Raw genomic sequence first — 22,959 nt, forward strand, 5'->3', positions numbered from 1 at the left:
AATAATATTAATAAGATCTGTGCCAAGCTATAAACAAAAATTTGGACAAGCAATCAGACATCGAGACGCTGAACAAAGCATAAACCACGGAAGGCTCCATGAAAGATTTACTCCCCAACGAAGCACGGAGCTGCCTGACAGTGACCAATGGCAGCCAGCTCCACCTGCCAGCGACACCGGTGCTCGGGGCACAGTGACATTGGTTACAGGCACGCTGGGAGTGGGTCAGTCGCCCTGCCGTGCAAGTGCTGGGTGATGAAATGAAACATTACCGGACCTAATGCCAGCAGTCAAAACTAACGTCCGGAGGAATTTCCGAAGGGTGAAGGAAAATGGGCAAACTATATGGGGCTCTTCAGCAAAGTACTTTTCCATTCAGTTTAAATAGTTTATCCAGCTCCATTTTTTCCTCCTAGCTGCTCATCAGACTTAGGGTGCAAGCTGCATTCCGTTTAAATACAGGCAGCCATGGGGCGCCTGGGGGGCTCAGTCGGTTAAGTGCCGACTTCGGCTTGGGGCATGATCTCATGGTTTGTGAGTTCGAGTCCCGCGTCCAGCTCAGAGCCTGGAGCTTGCTTCAGATTCTGTGTCTACCTCTCTCTCTGGCCGTCCCCCACTCATGCTCTATTTCTCTCTCTCTCTCAAAAAGCAAAAAGAAATAAAAAAAAAAGAACCGTGAGTGCAGCTTTGTTTAAACACAGGCAGTCACGAGTCGCAAACACGAAGAGTGACAGACCCACATACACCTGCTATTACTGTTGCAGCTGCTGATTCCCTCCAGCCTCTGACCATGAAGATGTTCCCACTAGGACGATTTTGTTAGAAAATGAGAGCTTGTAGACAAGGATCTGAGCAGTGGAAGGAAGAGGTGGAGGGATGGCAGTTGCAGTGGGGGACTGTGGCCCAGGCTGTGGTCCTGGCTGGGGGCAGTGACGAGAGAGAGAGGAAGACGAATGGCGCGCCCCAGGGAGGCATAAGGGAAAGGGTAACTGAGCACATGGGGTGGAACACATAATCCCTTTTTTCAAAACCCTTGCAACCACAGAGGGAAACTGTGCTGGCAAGGTGCTCACACAAATGATCAAGACAGGAGCGATCCATGCGATAAAGGAAAATGAGGACCGTTCGCTTCGTTTCACACGCATGTCCTACGTGGAAAGGCGAGGAACAAAACCAGCGGGCACAGAGGTCAGGAGTCTGCTCTCGGATGAGAGAAATGCCGTATGAGGCTCCTGCAGAAAGCACCTCTGATAATGGAAAAAAATATATGATGGCGGTCAAGTGTGACAGTTGTCATCAGTACCTAACAGCAAAGGCTAGCAGAGGCCTAGGACGTAAGGGAGGCATGGCCAATATTGCTATGTGCAATTGTCTCGTGCCACCTTGCAACCTGCAGCCATTGGAACTATGTGACAACCAGGCTGAAAACATGGTTGTAGGATATAAGGAAGATATGCAGTCCAGGGTAGGTGCCTGGGTACTCCTAGAGGGAAAAACAAAAAGGGACTGTCTTAAGTACAGAAACCCAGATCTATTCATCTCTTTCACCCTCGGGGCTAGCTTTGAGGGTCCTTAGTAAACACCTGCTGGGGGCATGAATGCACAAATTAAAGAAATACTACCTGGAGATGCTCCAAATCCCAGGTAATCTTGGTTGTCAGGAATTTCCTTACCATGAGATATTTAGAGGAGAAGAAAGAGATCGATGAGGATAAGGTTAAACGATTACATGCAACCTAGACTTTGAAACTTAAATATGCATGCTCAAATTTCTATAGTGACTAATAAAACAAGAAGACAGTATGTAATTTTCAAACTAGTAGAGTAAAAATAGAATGAGACAAATAAAATTGCAGTGAATTAAAGCTAGGCAAAGAAAGCTGATGGGGGGAAGATGTGTAAGACGAAGTACAACAAACGTAAGTCACAAAACAAGGTGATGGAAAGGAATTCGCATATAGATCAGGGTGCACAACAAATTAAAGCTGTACTAAGTGGTAAACTGGTTGAGTGTAAAGGTAAAAGCGTAAGGCTGGGTTGACATAATAAAATACAGCTCTATGCTATTTAAATAGAAAGGCTGAAGATATATACAGGAAAATGCTAATTAGAAGGAAGCTGGCATACTTCTATTGAAATCAGACAAAATAAACTGTGAGGACAAATGTATTATGAAAGACAGTAACATCACAGACTAATGATGAAATGTTCAATTCACTTGGAAGAGACTACAGTTCTAAACTTGTATTTATGAGAGAGCTTAGCTGCAAAATACATGCCTTCTTTTAACATGCCTCTTTTAGTAGCTAATAGATTGCACAGGCGAAAAGCTAGTAAGTGTACAGAAAATGTGAACAAAATTTCTAAAAGGCTTGACCTGAAGACTGTATGGAGCACTGCACTCAATGCTGTTGTTAAAATACATAAAATAGTTAAGAAAATCAACCACGTGTAACGTTCTAAATAGTGTCCACAAATTTCGATGAATTTCCTCCGACCATAGCGCAATTAAGTTATGAATCATTAATAAAAAGACAACAAAAAAGATTTCCTGTGCACTGATAAATAAAACACATACTCATGCACCCACATGCTCTAAATAACTTATGGGTCAAAGAAGAAATGGTAATGAAAATTTAAAAAAATTAAAGGGATAATACTCGATGATCACAGTACTCAACTCTTCAGGAAAAAATGATAGCCTTAAATAAATGCTTACATTAGAAAAAAGATAGAAAATTTATGTGCTTCACACTCTGTTTAAGAATAAAAGCAAAATAAACTCCAAGAAGGTAGAAGGAAATTAATAAAGACCAGGAACAGAGGAAATCCTTAAAAATGCAATATCCAAAATCAACAAAGCCAAAAGTTAGTTCTTTGAAAAGGCTAATGATAAAACTGACAAATCTCTGGCAAGAATATTGAAGAAACAAGAAAAACAGAAGGTGCAAATAAACATTAGTAATGAAAAAAGAAAAAAAGGAACAAGAGTACGAATTAAAAAGATCATAAAATATTAACAGATACATGCCTCTACATAACAAAGTTAGACAAAATGCACAAATTCCTATGAATGTATTAACTATTGAAAAATTAATTAAAATTTTACCAAGAGGAAAATGCCGAATCTAGTCACTACTACAGGCTACTTCTAAAGATAATTTGGGGACGCCTAGGTGGCTCAGTCGATGAAGCATCCAACTCATGATTTTGGCTCAGGTCACGATCTCACGGTGTAGGAGTTTGAGCCCTATGTTGGGCTCTGCCCGGACAGTGTAGAGCATGCTTGGGATTCTCTCTCTCCCTGTCTCTCTGCCCCTCCCCTGTTCACATTCTCTCTCAAAATAAATAAATAAACTTAAAAAAATATTTTAACGATAATTTGAATCTTACAAAAAAAAATACGGAGTGCTAGCCCATTCATTTAAAAAAGTAGCTATACTCTTCATTCTAAAATGTAAAAACGGAAATTGAAGAAGGATAAATAAGGGGTTAGTCTTATTTGTGAACACAGACGCAAAAATCCCTAGCGAACAGTGTTCAGCAATGTTTCATACGTATCATGGCCAAGTTAGGTTTATTCCATGAATGAAGAGTTGGTTCAATATTAGGATATTAATTATATTAACGAACTCATCACACTAACATATTAAAGAAATCAAGTAATTATTTTAGATCTCAATAAATGCTGAAAGACATTCTATCAAATTCAATATTTATCTATGGTAAATAATAACAAATCAGGGATGGAAGGCAATATCCTTAACCTAATCACAACTAATTATTAATCATCACAAGAATTTCCTCTTAAAATCAGGACCGAGACAATGATGCTTACCAACCTAAGCTTTATTCAATGTTGTACTGAATATGCTAGTCAGCTTTATAAACAAGAAAAAAAAAATAGATAAGATGTATAAGGACTAAAAAGAAACATGGTTATTAATGAGAGTTGGCATGATTTCCGCACAGAAAATTCTGGAATAATCTACAGACAAATGATTGAAATAAAGATAGCTGAAAAATCACAGAAGCAATATACAAAAGGCAATAGTGTGTGTGTGTGTGTGTGTGTGTGTGTTTGGGTGTGTGTTTGTATACATAAACATATATACACACCCACATACACCTCTATATATTTATGCATATACTCTATATACTTGCAATTAAAAGAAAATGTAACTTTAAAAGATACTATACTACTGCCATAACAAAAAAGTACAAACAACTAATAGATGTAAAAGATTGTATGGAGAACTTTTTGAAACTTTACTAAAAAATATAAAAGACCCAAATAAACAGAGATACAAGCCATATTAACAAATAGGAAAATCTAGTATTGCCAAGAGTTCAATTCTCCCAAGATCGACAAATAGATCCCATGCAATTCCAAACAAAATTACACAGAATTCTTCATGAAGCCAACTGTATAAACGTCCATATTTTTCATGGGCAAGGTGATCTGCAGATTATGGAAGCACAAAGCCTAAGGACTGCCAACACATTTGTAAAGAAGAACAAGGTAGGCCATAGTAGAGCTCCTACAAGTCAGTAACTAAGACTTGAACACGGTGGTGAAAAAAAGAGGCAAAAGGATATGAACAATTCACAAAAGAAAATTCTCAAATGGCCAGTAAACATATGAAGACATACTTAGTTTCAAATGGAACAATAATGAGATCCTCTTTTTTCACTTGTCAAACTGGCAAGGATTAAAAATAAAAACTGACTGGGGTGCCTGGGTGGCTCAGTCAGTTAGGTGTCTGCCTTTGGCTCAGGTCATGATCTTGTGGTTCATGGGTTCGAGCCCTGCGTCAAGCCTCCCTGACAGCTCAGAGCCTGGAGACTGCTTCAGATTCTGTCTGTCTGTCTGTCTCTCTCTCTCTGCCCCTCCCCTGCTCATGCTCTGTCTCTGTCTCTCAATAATGAATAAATATTTAAAAAAATTTGTTTTAAATAAAAACTGATTGGGATGCCTGGGTGGCTTAGTTGGTTAAGCGTCTGACTCTTGATTTCAGCTCAGGTCATGATCTCATGGTTTGTGAGTTTGAGCCCCCCACGTCAGGCTCGATAAAATAAAAATAAAATAAAATGAAACTGACTATTGCTCATTGTAGTGCAGGTGGGTTGAAGTAAGCATTCTTCAAGCATTCTTGAAGGAGACTATTGATGATTAATGTGATTTGGTACAAACCTTTCTGGAAAGCAAGTTGTCAATATGTATTAAGAACCTTAAGCACCTTATACACGTTTAAAAAAAATTTAATGTTTATTTATTTTTGAGAGAGAGACAGAGTGTGAGTGGGGGAGGGACAGAGAGACACACACACACACAGAAAGTGAAGCAGGCTCCAGGCTCTGAGCTGTCAGCACACAGACCGACACAGGGCTCGAACTAACAAACTGTGAGATCGTGACCTAAGCTAAAGTCAGAAACTCAACCAACTGAGCCACCCAGGTGCCCCACACCTTATACGCTTTTTTTTAAGTTTATTTTGAGAGAGAGACAGAGACAGAGACAGAGTGCGAGACAGAGAGACAGAGAGAGAGCGCGCGCGCACTTGGGGGAGGGGCAGAGAGAGAAAGAGAAAGAGAATCCCGAGTAGGTTCTTTCATACTCAGCAAGGAGCCTGGTGCAGAGCTTGATCTCATGAACTGTGAGATCATGACCTGAGCCAAAATCAAGATTCAGATGCTTAACCAAGGGAGCCACCTAGGTGCCCGGCACCTTATACACTTTGAACCAGTAATTCCATTTATGGGACTCTATCTATAGAAAATAATGGCAGTAAATGCATAGAATAACTCAGAGCAGTGTTCAAGACAAAGACATAGGAAACATTTGTAATACAATATTAAGTGGGAAAACATGGTATGAAACTATATAATGATTTTAATGCATTAAAATATTGGATGAAAATGTACTGGAAATTAATAGTGGGTTTATGAGTGATTTTTATTATCTTTTTTTTCTTTACACTTGTTTTACATTTCCAAATTTCTTTCAAAAATTATGTGTTGCTTTTAAAGGAAACCAACAATAACAATAAAATTGGGACCTGGAAACCTTTAAAAGCATATTTTGTTAGTGTGTCTCCTCCAAATGTTTTTCATCATTAAAATGGAGAAAAAAATAAAAGCAAGTGTTCTCTTTAGGCAGATAAATTATGTTAATTGGATTTATAGTATATTCTCTTCATGTTTCAAGAAGTAAGCTTAAAATACATGTAGTGATCAGCCAAGTGAAATACTTTGGCCTTAGAACTGGAAAACACATCATTACCCAAAGCACATAAATACAATCATATAAAAACATATACTGCATATTTATAATTAACACTGACTACATTATAATTGTTCAGTATCTCTTGTATAATTTCCCAAAAGTAAACAGATAAAAGATTTTCCATGTATCCCTAAAGGGAAACAATAAAAGATAAAAGGAGTGAGAAGTTTTTTAAATGCATAAGATACTGAGTAATATGGGCGAATTTCAATACGGATGTAGAACTTCTTTTATTTCAAAAGATTCAAAAGAAGAAATCAGAGAAGTCAGCACTTTTACCTTCTTTTTAGTGATACGGCAGGTCGAAAAGATTATGGGCTCTCATTCAATATTATATTTTGGTCTGAATAATACACGTAACAATAATGTGAGTTTATACCACATGAAATGTGGAATAAATTAAGTAATTCAAAACATTTACTCTGTAGATTTCCTTATTATTCATGATCCTTAAACACTGGGACAGTGGGGATTAAAGAAAGATTGGAATTACGATTGTAAACACATTTCAGACATTGTGACGGCTTCATACAAAAATAGTGTACTGACATTATTAGCATACCCTCTCATGTCAGAGTTCTTAGTGTTTTGGAGATGGGATGGGGTTTAGAAGTGAGACTGGGAAGGGGCTGAGTTGGAGGAATGGAGGGGAGGAAAAGATAGAAAGTTCGTATCGGGAAGGAAACCCCCCCATTCGGAAATACTGAATAAATTCACCGTTGGCAAGGGACAGCCAGAGAATGACCTGTGGATCCTGAGTGCTGGCACTCTACACAGCAGTGACCGCCAGCCTGTGGCTCTCAGTGTGCCCGGTGGAAAAAATCCCATCCGTGGAAACATGTCAACCAAGCGGGAAGTCTGGCAACCCTGAGGGGATCACTAATATCACATTAGTGGGCACTTGGTGTTCACAACTGACTGGGCTGCTTCAGGGAAGTTGAGTGAGTTGCTCAAGGGTCCAGCATTAGGGTCTGTCTCAGTAGACTCTTCAGCGACATGACAGGTTGAAGACTGGGGACCCAAGTCTCCTCCTTGCCAATCTATTGTCCTTTCTACTACACAGCAGTACTGTTTGGAAAAAATGATTGATTTTCCAACTAGTTATTTTTTGTATCATTCAGTCAAAGCTTAAAGGTGTTGGTTCCGCCTGGAGGTCAGAAATCCAGTTAACAACACTGTCATCCTTGTGTTGTATCATCTCATTGAAAAGAAATTTAACACCTTTCAGAAGGGATCTTTTAGAAGACCTTGGGCTTTCACACACAGCTCAAGTTCACACATTCATTTTCTCCCTCCCTTCTTCCCTCTACTGGGTTGGTTGGCAGTAATAATCGAGGGAAGCAGCATATAGAATCCATGCTCTCCAAGGCTGTAGCTTGATTTTAGCTTATAACTGGTCCTGGTGAATTTCCAATGAGCCAGGCTGGCTGGTATCTACAGGATGAGTCTCCTGTATTTTCCTGACAACAAAAAACTAGAGCAGGAGAAGAGCAATGTTGGAGTGACCTCACTCTCAGATCTGGGCACTGAGCGAGATTAATGGGTAGCATCTGCTGCTGCCGAAATGCTGAAACGTATCAGCGTTGGCACAGACAAAGGGACCCCAGGGCTGGATGGGTCCTCTGCCAAAGGACAGAACACTTCAAAGCAAACAAAACCACAGAGAGGAAAAATAACACTCCTGCCATGAAATCACAAGTCATAGCAATAAAACACAAGGTTAATTTCCATAGGTTTGTAGCTCTGTGGTGTTGCAGGAGGAAGGGATTGGCACAATGGAAAGAACACAGGCTTTAAAGTCAACAGACATGGGATAAATTCTACCATTCAATAGCAGCATGGCCTTTTGACATCATTTCCTCATCTGTACAATGGGTATAATAATGTAATAGCTTTGTGGTTAGAAATATCCCTGTGCACGCGCGCATGCGTGTGTGTGTGTGTGTGTGTGTGTGTGTGTGTGTGCACGTGAATCTCTGTACGGTACTGAACACATTAGGTATTAGAGGCAGGTACCATCAACATCATCATCAAAACGCTAAGAGCAAGTAAGACTTTATGAAAAGTCTACCCCTCAAAACCTTGCTCCCAGATGAAATATGTCCATGGAAACACAAATTGCTTTTACGAGCTCTGAAACTTTGTATGATGATATACAGTATCTCTCTTGGAATAGTAATGTTAAAGTCTCACCTAAATAATCCTACATTGTTTCTATTTATTTATTTTTAATTATTTTTTCATCTTTATTTATTTTTGAGAGAGAGAGAGACAGATTGCGAGCAGGAGAAGGAACAGAGAGAGGGAGACAGAATCTGAAGCCGGCTCCAGGCTCTGAGCTGTCAGCACAGAGCCTGACGTGGGGCTCGAACCCACGAACTGTGAGATCATGACTTGAGCTGAAGTCGGACGCTTAACCGACTGAGCCACCCAGGCACCCCAACATTATTTCTATTTAAATTAAATAAGAAATTTAAAGCAAACAAGGGTCACAAGTATTCATTCTAAAATTTTTAAACACATGGTTGACATTCAGTGAGTGAAATGAACAGCTGGAACCATGTCCATTGGCACTAGTTTTAAATAATTGGTTACTGGTACAGTTCTACTTGGTCAGCACAATTTTTTTCTGGTTGGCTGTTGCTAATTCGCTCAATCCTATATGATGATTTAAATCACTGTGAGCATATATGTTGTCATCATTCTTTTTTTTTTTTTTGAGTTTGTTTATTTTGAGAGAGAGAAAGAGGGAGGGAGAGAGAGAGCATGAGTGGGAGAGGGGCAGGGAGAGACAGAGAATCCCAAGCAGGCTCCATACTGTCAGCACAGAGCCCGACATGGGGCTTGAACTCACAAACCATGAGATCATGACCTGAGTCGGATGCTTAACCGACCGAGACACCCAGATGCCCCTATTCTGTCATAATTTTACCCACCCTTAATTTAATCTTCCCTTCCAAGGGTGTATGTGTTTAAACACACAGAAATCAATTTAGCAAATATAATATAACTTCCATTTAGCAGTATTTGTCAACTATCTATTGAATAAGTCTATTAATATACAGCCTGCCACATTATCAGTTAATATATTGCCCACTGTATTATCAATTAGTATGTCACTTACTATGTTACTTGAGCTCAGAGATAGGAGACTATGGAGGGTCTGGTTGTTTCTGATTGGGAGATCCAGGAAAGTGGCAAGAGGAGGTAATATCTGAATTGGGTCTGAGGGCATCAGGTACATGAAGGAGGAGCTGGAAGTCACTCTAAGCAGGGGCCACAAGGTGAAGCACCACCCAGAGACACGAAAGTACTTGGGAGTGTGAGAAATGATCATAAGGCACATGGTGCAAAGTGCCTGCAGGTAAAACTAAAGCCTGAAATGCAGGCTGACGTCATGTCGTGGAGGTCCTACTAGTACGCTGAGGAGTTTCTAATTTACGGAAGGAACCCACAGCACAGTTTTGAGCATCAAATGTGATAACACGTGTGTTTTACAAAGAAGGTTGACTGCAGAGGAGAGAAGAAGAGAGACAAGTTAGGGGACTCTTGTGATGGTTCACACAAGACATGAGGACCAGGCAGTGGGGTTGCAGAAGAAGGGTTGGATGTCGGAATGGTGGGGAGGGTAAGCATTCAGGACTTGTAACCTGCTGATGTGGACGTGAGGGTGAGGGAGTGGGCAATGACGACCGAGCTAGACCGAGTTAGTGGGTGGTGACTCCATCCAACTGATTCTGACACCCATGAGGTCAGTGAGAGCTAGGACACATGCACATTTACAGCCCCTTCTGGGACGGGTCCTGCAACTAATGGCATCTGACACTAAAAGCATGTTAACAAGTGGGAAAGGTACTCAACTTCTCCCAGGGTAGAAAAGAAAATTCTAACAACGAGCTTCCAAATGGGAAACCAGACAGTTGACCAGAGGCGCTTCTAACAAAACTGGCAAATGTCTACCACCATCAACTTTCATGGGGGAGCGGTGAGGCAGAATCACAGGAAATAACAATTTTTAGTCAAATTTTCTGAGGTTTGAGCTTGTACATGATATTATCAGGGGTACGGGAAAAAGGCAACTGAATTAAAAAAACCAGCTTACGCATACGAGGTCCTGAAAGCAAGTGTGGCAACATGAAGCATGCGACAAATAGAACAGACCCTTTTCGAGTCACGGTTTAGAAGAAAATAAACCAAGTACTCCCACTAAAATCAACCCTCTCTATTGCATTATTTAAAAGTACGCAGAAACTTTTATCTATTAAGACAGGATCTATAAACACATGCAGTCCTCTTGTCCCAAATAGCTTGAAGCAGCTTCAGAATTTCAGATAGAAGTTTTTTATCATTTTCTTGTGGACCGGCTGAGCATCACCGTAATAATTAAAGGAAAAAACATGTCAAAACTCACTTGGCTGCTACAGCCATCGGAGGCACAGCTGTTGTGATTCTTAATGCATTTACAGTGCTTGCCAATGCTTCCCCCGACTCCCCATCCTTAAGCTTTCAATGGTTTTGCTTTGTTTGTTTTGTATCCTGTGGAACAGAAAATAACCTGCACTGATTGTGGCAATTGATTGACTCAGCTGGTGCCTCCGAATATGAAATGGGAACTGAAAAGCACATCTGAAAAGTGCGTGGGCTGGAGGTGAGCGGGGAGGGGGTGCCTCCACCCTGGACTGCGCACAGAAGCACGGACCAGCCGTGCCAGGCAATGGTTCTGTCAGCTAAGTAACACACAGTAGCTTTTATTCCACCTGCCCCTGCCTCTGTTTTCAAAACCCAACAAAGACGCTGATGCGCACTGGTCTTAAAACTTTTCTAGAAGTATGTATAATTCTCCCTATGCCAACCAACCTCCAGCAGGGGAGAGACAGGCACCACCAGGGAGGGCTGATCTCCCCCACTCTTTGGTTGTCCCCTCAAAGGATCCACATCTGTCTTCCCAGCCAAGGGCGCCTCCAATCTAAGGGACATCTAAACCTGATCAAGGAATTATAACCGCAATGTCCACAGACTGTGGGCAGTTTTCACGGGGTGGTTTTCTTTTAGGTTTCTTTGGCTTCCCTGAGGTGGGAGGCAAGTTAGCAAAAAACGGACTTTGAAGGGCAACTGAGGTGTTTAATGAGACTTCCTTCTGAACTTGGCCACAACTTGGAACAAAAGCATCAAATGTTAACGTTGTGCTTCCACGTAACAAAATCAGCTATTTTAGTTAGAAAAAAGGGGGGGGGGAGGATGAGAGGGGAAAATATCCAATCCATACATTTCGTTTTAAAGCCTCATAAGGAGATAAATGCATAGGCTGTACTTCAGCCTGTAGATTTTAGCATAACATCTTCAATTTCCCAGTTTCAATTGAGCTGAAAAACATTTTCCATGTTCAATTATAAAATTAAAAACCAGTGCTCGTACAACTTGAGAAATATATAGGAGAGAGGTAGGTGGGGGTGAGAATAATAGTTTCCTAAACAGATTTAGATATATATGTACACACTGATTTTCATTTCCAGAGCAGGCTGCAAAGAGTTACTTAGGTTTATAAGTTTTAGCTCCAGTAATTGGAAAATAAATTTTGGTGCCCCAGAGCAATATTGATTATTAGCTAACGAAACAGTACCATCTGTGTTTTTCAGGACGCCCTATCTGGGAGTGGTTTTAAATTGCTGTCCTTCCTTTATCTTAATTTTATAATGATAGCAAAATGTGCTCTCTCAGAATTAAATGACTGTGGTCCTCCATAAGGTTAATGTCCTTCCTGCTTGGATCCCCAAAGGGATAGAAATTCGCTCTCCAACCCCACGGGGTCCCCAGGGAGGCTCTCTGTGGCAGTAAGGAGCATGCTGCTAGCTCAGTAAGTGACAGGGCCCAGGAAAGCCATGTCTAGGATGGGGCCTGTAGGTTCAGGGAGGAACAGCAGAGTCACCCTGACTCCAGCTGCTAAAGCCCCACGTCTGCAGGGGCAGGATGGCTCAGTCCTACCTTGGGATCCTTGTGCACAGCTATCTCCTTTCTCCTATTTTTGGCACAGAAAACCCACAGATTTTCCCCCGAGGGGTGAGCACAGACGGCTCTTTGCTTGCTGGGAAAAAGAACAGTTCCTCTTCGGCAGCAATGTAAACAAACTTGCCCTTTCTGCTCGGTCTTTCTCCCGAGATCCCTGATCCACTCTGTGATGACAACCTGCCATTTTCTGTCCAATTCAGCATGTTTGCTTTTTTATTGGGATTCATGTCTGAGTTTCTTTTGAATCAAATTACTGCATTTCCCTGGTGAGATACACCATATGACGATCTTGTTAGAACAAAATCAAATATAAAATTTGCGCTCAGTGCTGCTCGGTCTCATCCCCCACCACATGTTTTCCCTGTTGTTTGGACACACTTCTGTCAGCTACTTGAACAGTAATGAATCCTCCTCATGTTTAGGACGATTTTCAGACATTGCTGTCTTGGAAAAGATAAAGGCGAATTGGTTGAAACAGTGTCAACAGAGAGCAGGTCACTATTTCAAAACTATTTTACAACGTACATCGCTGGTCTTCCCCAATATACATGGGTTGAAGAACACCAGAAAGACAAACGGATTCATTTTGTTGAGTCAAAGCCGCAACTGAACACTTTCTTGACGTTTTATCCCCAGAGAGGTATCGTCATTCATTGCTTCAGTGAGCCCTGAAGCCAAGCATTCCATAGCATCTTTTTGAATGGGAACGGGGCGTTGTAGTTCATGTTACATTTTCTGTAAATAGTTTCCCTCTCTCCTTTACTTTTCCTGGTACTGATTATTATCTTTCAAGCAATTCCTGTGTGCCTCGTACAAATAAGGTTTACAAACTAGGTTGTGCTAAATAGTGCAGAAACGAGTCTCCATCCAAACACCGGAGAGACTCATGTTACCCCAGTGTTTCTTCGCTTCTCACGGCTTTCAGAGTGACGTTCAAGCTTCTTGGTGGGACGCTTTGTGATCAGACCCCTAGCCCTTCCTGGGATTCGGGTTCACGGCACTAATTGCCATTTCTGAGTACGCCACTTAGTCTTGCTTTTGTGTCCACCTGGAGTCTCCCTCTTCCACTTTTTCTTAGTTAACTCTCACTTCCTTCCTTCCTTCCTTCCTTCCTTCCTTCCTCCTTTCCTTCCTTCCTCCCTTCCTTCTTCCCTCCCTTCCTTCCTTCCTCCCTTCCTTCTTTCCTCCCTTCCTCCTTTCCTTCCTTCCTCCCTTCCTTCCTTCCTCTCTCCCTTCCTTCCTTCCTCCCTTCTTTCCTTCTTCCCTTCCTTCCTTCCTCCCTTCCTTCCTTCCTCCCTTCTTTCCTTCCTCCCTTCTTTCCTTCTTCCCTTCCTCCCTTCCCCCCTCCCTTCCTTCCTTCCTCCCTCCCTTCCTTCTTTCCTTCCTTCCTCCCTTCCTTCCTTCCTCCCTTCCTTCTTCCCTTCCTTCCTTCCTCCCTTCTTTCCTTCCTCCCTTCCTTCCTCCCTCCCTTCCTTCTTTCCTTCCTTCCTTCTTTCCTCCCTCCCTCCCTCCCTTCCTTCCTCCCTTCCTTCCTTCCTCCCTTCTTTCCTTCCTTCCTCCCTTCTTTCCTTCCTTCCTTCCTCCCTCCCTCCCTTCCTTCCTTTTAAATTTATTTACTGTCAAGTTAGCTCACACACAGTGTAACCTTGACTTCAGGGGTAGATTCCTGTGATTTATCACTTATATACAACACCCAATGTTCATCCCAACAAATGCCCTCCTCAGTGCCCATCACCCATTTCTCCCCCCCACCCCCACCCCTCTCCTCCATCAACCCTCAGTGTGTTCTCTGTATTTAAGATTCCCTTATGGTTTGCCTCCATCTCTGTTTGTATCTTATTTTTCCTTCCCTTCCCCTATGGTCTTCTATTAAGTTTCTCAAATTCCACATATGAATAAAATCATGGTATCTGTCTTTCTCTGACTTATTTTACTTAGCATAATACTCTCCAGTTCCACCCATGTTGTTGCAGATGGTAAGATTTCATGGTTTTTCATTGCCAAGTAGTATTCCATTGTGTATATATATACACATCTTCTTTATCCATTCATCAGTTGATGGACATTTGGGCTCTTTCCATAATTTTGCTATTGTTGAGAGTGCTGCTATCAACATTGAACTCCCACTTACTTTTTGAAGAAAGAGTCATTCTGGCCCAGCCTGGTACCCCTAGGCTCAGCAGCGTGCCCCCAGTGTCAACGAAAGAACTGTTGCAAATCTATTTTGTGGGGTTTAACCTGATGGCCGCGCCACGGTCCCTGCATGGCTGCTTCCTCCAGTGCAGTGAGCTTCCCATTGGCAGGGCAGGAAGTTTTTCACATCCCCAGCACCCAGCAGCATCAGATTCACAGCACTGGCTTAGTACATGCTGGTGAATTAATGAGTGCAGCAACTTGTTGAATTAACCGCCCCTCCTACATCTTTGGCTGCCAAAGACACCACCGGAAACATTTTTAAAAATAAAGAGCATTTTGTGGTCTGTAGTCACACCATTCCCTAGGACTTTCCTAATTTTGATATGAAAATACTCTTTAAGCAACAAAAGGTGACAGCACATATTTTGAAATACTTATTTTCTCAAAGTCTTTGTCCACAGAATCAAACCTACCTACTTCCTTAAGTTACTTTTTAATGGGAACTTTTTTAAAGTTTATTTATTTGATCGCTTCTCGGCCTTTTGGCTAAGATCAAGTGTAAAGTTTATTTATTTGAGAGAGACAGAGACAGTGTGAGCAGGGGAGGGGCAGAGAGAGAGGGAAAGAGAGAATCCCAAGCAGGCTCTGTGCTGTCAGCACAGAGCCCATTGTGGGGATTGAACTCAAGAAACCGTGAGATCATGATCTGAGCCGAAACCAGGAGTCGGACACTTAACTGACTGAGCCATCCAAGTGCCCCCATTTAATGGGAACTTTTGATGATACCTCAAACATGATAAGGAATCCACCTAGTGTTATAGATGAAGCGAAAATGTACTGTGCCACAAAGTGATTGGCTCATTCTATCCTCAGAGTGCTGACCACAAGAAATGACAGAGATGGACTGAAGCCACAAAAATGACACAGTCTCCCTGTAAAGCCCATTGTGTGAAGTCTTCTCTTGGACCTTACTTATGAGTTAGTATGTTTCTCTTTTACTAGTTAAACCTTCAACTAAGTGCCGGATTCAATTCTAGTACTTATGATGCTAAATGAGTTACTCCCCACAACAAGCTTATGGGGTTGACACTATAGTTATTCCATTTTATGGATGAAGAAACTAAAGCCCAGAGAGGTTACGTAGCTTGCCCGAGGTCACACAGCCAAAAAGAAGCAGAGCTGGGCTGGAATACAGGCAGTCCAGCACCAGAGCCTGTGTCCCAAACCATAGCTTCTCAGGACTCGATCTGTGAGAGTTGACACCACACCAGGCAGACAGGGCACTCCTGACTTTCGGAGTCGATAAAACGAAAGAATGCATACTTGACCACGTGGTTCACAGAGGTGTGTTGCATTAGAGTTCTAAAAGCCAAATAAACTCAGAAAAATACACGCTTAAGGGTTTTCCAGGTTCATGCTAGAGTAAATGTCCCCTGAGGATTGAGAAAGTAAAGCAAGGTAACTGTAACCGGGACCTTGCCCTGCCCTGTTGATTCCTGTATGTTCAGTTGTGCCTCTAAAAACATGAGGGCACGGGATTCAGCGATGCACCAGGAGGGGTGGCCAGGGCAGGACTTCGGGTGGGACGCCCGGGGGGTGACCCTCATCCCTGCAGCACCCCGCATATGGGTACCCCTGCACAAGTGTCACATGCCTTGTGCGTGTCCTGCCACGGCCCCCTCTCCTATGTCAGCGCCCCACCCCCACCCCGCGCCGCCCCATGGTGGCAGCGGGAGGTGGGGAGACTTAACCTGAAAGTTACAGAGTGCTAGGATTATCCCCAAGAGAACTCTCCGTTTTGCAACTCTCCCCATAATACCTTCCTGTTTGTTCCTGCTTCCCTCGCTAGTGTAGGTTCTTTTAAATTTTCTTCCCTTTCTTCTTCTTTCCTTCTTTAAAAGAACCCAACCAACTGGTAATGGTTTGGGTGTTTAAAAGTATTTGAAAGCATCTCTACCCCCAGTTTATTGAGATATAGTTGACATGTAACATTGTGTAAGTTTAAGGTGTGCAGTGGGATGATCTGGTATACATATACGTTACTTTTCAGCAGTCTTCTCTGATCCACTGAATGTAGAGAAAAAAAAAAGTTCTTTGAAATGTAATTAATTAATACAACATTTTATTTCAGAGTGTAGCAATCCTTAATAAATCATCAATTATAATAGGTTTAAAATGAGTATCTGCTGTTTTAGTTTGCACTTATAAATCGTATTTCTTCAGGAAATATGAATGGGAAATGATTTTTTTGTGCACTTTCAAATAGGCATCATCTACAGTGTGTTACAGGAAGTCTCGAGGTATTTTGATACAGTTCATGAAAAATTGGACTCAGGTTATTTTATGAATTGTTATTTGAGCCTATAACTAATCTCTTTGACATTAACATCTTTAATAAACATTTGAGCAACGTATACATTCAGAATATTGGAGAGAACTGAGACATTATCTCTGTTTGTTAGGCTTCTATTTTCTCCCTAACCTAATTTTGTCTTTCATAAGATATTCATGCTTTTGGAAGCCTTATTCTTAATCCTATTAATTCCTAAGCTAGCCTTTAAAAGTGCATGAGGAAATATGCAAAGGCAGTCAGTTTCACCGAGTTAGAAGTTAAATTGCTAAAGGTAGATGTAAGAATTTCAGGGTTGCTAAAATGCAGAACTTTATCTGAAACTACCGCCTGGACTGAAATCCAACCCTCAAGGCCTGGTTTGCATTAGTCTCTGTGGCTCAGCAGCCTTCTGAGCCGAGGTCACTGGGAACACACGAGGATGCCCTTGTCAGTAGAGCGGAGCGTGTGTGTCTGTCCATTTGTCCGCATTGGCCTAAAGAGCCAGTCTTAAAGAAGCAGAGCAGTGGGGCAGCTCTGGCAGCTGTAGTGAAATTTTGGGCAACTCAGCTGAGAAACGGAGCTAAACTCAAGACAACGCAGCATCTGGGGCATGAAAGGAAGTATCATGAGGTCCCTGAGAGTTGAAAGAAGCAGAGTTTGAAACTCGTAGGGTAAGAGGCGGGAGGAAGTGATGTTTAAAATACTCTTTTTATTTTTCTCTTAGAGAGAGAGAGTGCGAGAGTGAGGGAGAGGGGCAGAGGGGGAAAGAAAGCATCTTAAGCAGGCTCTGTGCTGAACTCCAACGCGGGGCTTGGTCCCATGACTCTGGGATCACGACCCGAGCCAAAGTCAAGAGACAGACGCTCAACCCACTGAGCCACCCAGGCGCCCCTAAAATACTCTTAATTCCAGACAGAACGTTTCGCAGCTTTGAGGTGGTTAGGTAAAGGCAGTACCAGAAACGCATTCTAAAACGTAAAAAGCTACGACGCATATATAACCTTGTTTTTATTGTATGTATGCTGCTACTTTCTCTTCACCAATGAGTGTGAACTAATTTTACTCACTAAGGTACACAGAGAAGTCCTCCCCCTCACCAGCCCAACCCCCGCTCCCCCTGCCCTGCCCAACACACACTCCAGTGATGGTTCGCCTCTTTGAAACAGGTTTCTTCAGATCAGTTAATTGTCTCCGGTTCCTGAATGACTTGCCAACGGAAGGAATTAGCTAACGACGGAGGTGGTAAAGACAGCCCTGTATTTCAGGTAAGGTAGGAGCATGTCACCATGCCTGGAGATGCTCCCGAAAGCTGCCTGCCCTAGATCCCGCTACAGCCACATGCTCTCTGGGCTGGAGGGACAAGAGCTGTCACAGCTGTGACACGAGCCAGTCCCTTCACTGTGGTCTCGTCTCCAGCACATGACATCACTGGTTGGCCTGTAATTGTGTTAAGGGGACAGTTTCTTCCCGGACAGCCAGCACAACAGCATTAGGAACTTCACATCATTCTTAATCACACAAAAAGCCAAGAAGGATAATCACGAATGGGGGGAGAGACCCTGGCAGGCCTCTGTTCTTGCTGCGCTTCTGGGGAACAAGGGAAAGGGATCCTCCCTCCTCTCTGCATTTTACGTACGTTACCTTCCCAGCAGTAAGTCTCATCGCCAGGTCGAAACGGGTGTCTGGATGAAATACAGGGTCCCGTCGCCCCGCTGCAGCAGTGGGGAGCACAGTGCCTGGCAGCAGGCCCGGGGGGCCCAGAAGGAGCCCCGCGCGCGGAGCTGGCTCTCACCTCGTATTCCTCCTTGAAGCCGTAACCCTCGGCACACTTCATCTGCGTGATGTGTTGGAGCAGGTCTGCCACGCGGATGGCGGGGTGAAGCTGCCCGGTCTGGTAGGGCACGTCGGCCGGCTCGCGCTTCTTGTAAGTATGGGACTGCACCAGGCTGCTGGTGTCGCTGGCCATCGTGTGGCTTTCGTCTGGGAAGAGAAGGCCATGAAGGGCGTGAGGGAGGCCCAGCGGGGCCCCCGAGAACGCGAAGAAGCTGCCGGCGCCATCCCTTCCACCTACAGCCACCACAGTCCCTACGGTGGTGGCCCAGCCAAAGAGGAAAGTTAAATGTTTAGAAACCTGAATGGGATTGGCGATACTGATAGGCATGAGGCAGAGATCTCCGTTTTTACAAAGCAGTCCAAACGATATATCGCTTTCACAGAGCTAGTTGGGAGGAACCCTTCAGCCTTTGGGTGCTGAGGTTTATGGAAGTTTCAGCCTGAAACTTCACCAAGGCCTGGCGCGAAGCCAGCCTTGTATTTATTCTTCCAAAGATCCGTTGACCAGTTTGTATGATGAAGTAAACAAACTCCGTACAAATGTTCCGTGAGCAAAATAAAAGTGCACAGAATGGGTTGGCTTATAAAGCTAGCGATGAAAACATGAACTTGACACATGAAATCCAAGGAAAGCAGAAATCGAAAACGGAACTGGGTCTGATGGGTCCCTTGCATGCGCCAGTGACGGAAAGCTTGACAGAAGACTGTGGACCAGCACATCACACATGGAATGTTCTACAAGAGCTAACATGCAGGCCGGCACGCAGCAGAACCAGCTGGCTTTGTCCGAATCTACAGATAAGACACACACTCCCGATCCCTCCACACCTTTTCCGTGGGCGAATGGGGGAACTTACCATTTATTGGCACTTTTAAGAAGGTACATATCAGGAGAAAAGAGGAGGAGAAAAAGGAAACAGGGCATAAGCAATAGTACTGTGTGAATAATTACAGGTCGTTTTAATTCTGTGCTTTACTTTTATAGTTAGGTTTTCTCTTCGTAGGTGATCAGAGGTCAAAGCCTCAAGTCTCCCATCACGTTAGGATGGGGGTGTCTTATTGAAACACTCAATAACAAAAAGGAGGCTAAAATAGTATCATAATCGCTTTTTTATCCCCCATGAACTAAGTAACGACTAGATAAAAGTCTTATTTGTACTTGACACATTTTCTCATTTAAATTCCTCGAACAGGTCAAACCAAATGGTACGACAGAACTAATGTCAAAATTTGGTCAAATAAGCCTAAAGAGGCTATATTTTAATGGAAGACTCCTAGCAAATTAGATTAATGAACTGCAGAAATTGTAGCTTTGAAAAAAAAAAAAAAGTCTTACGCAGGAAGGTGCTATTAGATTAAGAGTTGGACGTGCTACAGGTTAGCTCATTATAGTGCTGAATCCCTTTAGCCGTTTTGTGACTGAGGATGTGTCTCACAAAATACAATGCTCCCTTCACTTAAAACGAGAATGTTAAATCAAAATTGAGTTCAGGTATAAAGAATTAAAACATACATAAAAAATGGGTATGTTCATTTTTTTAAAAAATTACCAGATTGTTTATCCATATAGGGAATTCAGCCATGGGTATTCTTTCTTTCTTTCTTTATTTCCTTTTTTATTTTTTTTAACTGAGAGATTCAGCTCCAAAGGAAATTTAGCTCAAGGACACTCGGTTAGCTGGGCCTGGTTTTCAAACCTCAGTACTATCTGCATTGCAAAGCACCTGGGGATGCATGGTATGAAAGGTGGGACACAAGTGTAGTTATGTTGCTGTTGCTGAAATGGCACCTGGGTCACTACAAGGTGGCTAAAGACACAAAGACAAAATAAAAAAGGGTGGTAAGTTGATTTCATGAGTTGGTCTCTCATTTGGATTTGCTTTGAAATGTAGCCACTCGGATGTTCCCGTTTTATTAGGACAGCCGCGAGTAAGCCGGGATGTTTTCACATCACATTTGCTTGCTGGCGACTGCCAAGCTCATCAAGGGGGTGCAGGGTCCCTGCTGAAGTACTGAGCCCGTGGAGCTTTTTAGCCACTCCAGCAGGAAGTCCTGTTCTTTATACTAAAATAAATGGAACATTAATTAGTTTCCCCCCTGTGCATCTCTCCTTCTCTCAGTTCTGTACCTTTTGGGAGGAACATAATTAAATGGCCTCCATTGTGGACTGACCTTCTAAACTTCCCACACAACTCTGGTCCTAGGGCCAGGCATTCTTGGAAGGTTTAATTCCCAGAGCGACAACCACTGTTACCATTATGCTCGTCACCACCCCGCCCCCACCCCCGCTGCATTATGATCTCGGCCTCATAACTAGCGTGCGGACCCATCTTTACGCATTTAAACGCTACCGAGGCCATCTAAGAAATGAGTGCTATTATCGAGTACATAGATATCGAGGGGGGAATAGAAGGTTTCTCGTGCCATATGTGTTACGAAACTGGGTCACCTACCCTATTAGAAATTTTTGATTCTACCAAAATTAGTGATTCGTGATTAAAATTAGCGATTTAATTAGTGATTTTTAAAAAGAATGATCACTGATAACATATATATCATTTGTCACTGATTTCCTGTGTTTGCCTAAAAATTATCCACTAACAATGTTTTCCAGTTACAAATTTTGCCTAAGAGGAAATCAGGAACACAGCTTCTCACTAACAGTTCTGATGGTTTTTGAAGAACTGTGAATTAATTCTACCTATATCCTTTAATAGATTATCTTGAATTCTCAACAAACCAGCTGAAAGAACTGGAATTGAAATGAGTGCTATGTTTCTGAGTGCTATTATATTTACTTACCCTGATATCAGTATCTATTAGCATTTATTTACCGAGAAAGGTCTATATCTGTCAGTTGTTATCTGTCTATCTACCTATCAATCTTTCTCCCTCTCTCTCCCTTACTCTCTCTCTGTCTCTCTTTTTGTCTTGGCAAGACAATGATGTAAAGGCGTACTAAAACTCTGTACGTGAAGCTGGGCACCGCAGCACATAAGAATAAAAGGTGGAGATAACAGAGGATTTTAGGGTGCCAAGCTCCAAGTCACAAAAATTTTGTGAGCATTTGCTCGTCTTAATTGTAAATTGCAATAGCGTTGTTCCCCAAATGTGCCAGAGTAGATGTACAGCTTATCTTCTTCCCATGGTGTCAAGGGATAACCTCATTAATGCTTACTATGGGATATACAGACTCACATTTGCACCAAACTCGTGGGGGGAACGGTTCGCAAGCACTGCCGTGTGCTGCACTGGTACATACGTAAGCCAGACGTGATCACACTTACTTGTCAATCTGGCTGACTTACTTTTCACAAACGTACACCATGTTTGCTACTTGAATTGTCTGTTCAAGTGATTCCCTTTTGGTAGAGAAGCCTAACCAAGTTTAAAAGATGTCATTAGTGTTTGCAATAACAAAGCAGCGACTTTAAAAAATGATATTTGTTTAATAAGCTTATCTTAATCCTGCTGTGCAATCTGAACGTTTTCTTCCCTCTGACGGTGCACAGCTCAGCCCTCCCTACTCCAGCTCCCCCAAGGTCAGAACGTCTACTGGAGGAGCTGCAGGATGAATGCCACGGCACACAAAGAAATCGCAAATCTTCGCTTCTCGGAAGATTCTGCAAATGTCATCTGCATGTAGATTACATTGTTCGGGTGCCTAAAATTAGCCTGTGCCCCTTACGTATGAAAAGAATAAAAATGCAGCCTTCTCCCCATATAGCTGGCACTCTAAGGGGGGAAGGGAGGTTGGTGAGCTCTGTTTGTTAGCCCTCAAAATGATGCAAATTTAAAAATTTGGGTTTATGTCCGTTCTTAAACTTCTGTCTGAGTTCCTATGGAACTCAGGCCACAAACTTGCTTAAGCCCAGAAAACACCGTAAGGAAAACAAATGACCCTCTATGTGAAAATCGTAGCAACTCAGAGAAAAGAGAAGCACAGGGGGAAAAACTGTGTTGCAAAGATATCAACCCTTGTAAAGAGAATTAGGAAGCAGAAAGTCGAACAGCTGTGGATGAAAGTCTTGCTACGGTGAATTGGTATATACCTTGAAGTCGTCTGTGTTGTGCTCCTTTTCGGTAAGGTTAGTAGTAGAAAGAGAACACAGCTGTGATACACTTGGGTTATTTATGCATCTCAAATGCAATAGCAGCTCATGTTGGTTTGGTTATAGCCAGGTAATGCCATTTCTCCAAAACCCTCTTACATGGGACAAATGGGATTTTTTTTTTTTTTTTTTTTTTCAGCTCCTGGCTGGGAACAGCTCATATTTTCACTGCATTCTGCCCCACTGGGCTAACATTTTATTTCATTTCTCGTGACATCTGACACATAATACACCATGTGATTATAAAGTGCCAT

The 22,959-nt window shown here is 42.5% G+C and overlaps 1 protein-coding gene across 2 annotated transcripts in view; it reads right to left on the reverse strand.

The window, feature by feature from the left end:
* Positions 1-22,959, reverse strand: part of PTPRM (protein tyrosine phosphatase receptor type M) — a 789,396-nt gene that overhangs the window by 119,731 nt on the left and 646,706 nt on the right. For both annotated transcript variants that reach the window (XM_042910577.1, XM_042910576.1), the window contains one exon: positions 18,553-18,740. In XM_042910577.1, coding sequence (XP_042766511.1) covers positions 18,553-18,740 — 188 coding nt within the window. The remainder of the gene's footprint in view (positions 1-18,552; positions 18,741-22,959) is intronic.

The sequence above is a fragment of the Panthera leo genome, chromosome D3, assembly GCF_018350215.1.
Source record: "Panthera leo isolate Ple1 chromosome D3, P.leo_Ple1_pat1.1, whole genome shotgun sequence".
Taxonomy (NCBI): Eukaryota; Metazoa; Chordata; class Mammalia; order Carnivora; family Felidae; genus Panthera; species Panthera leo.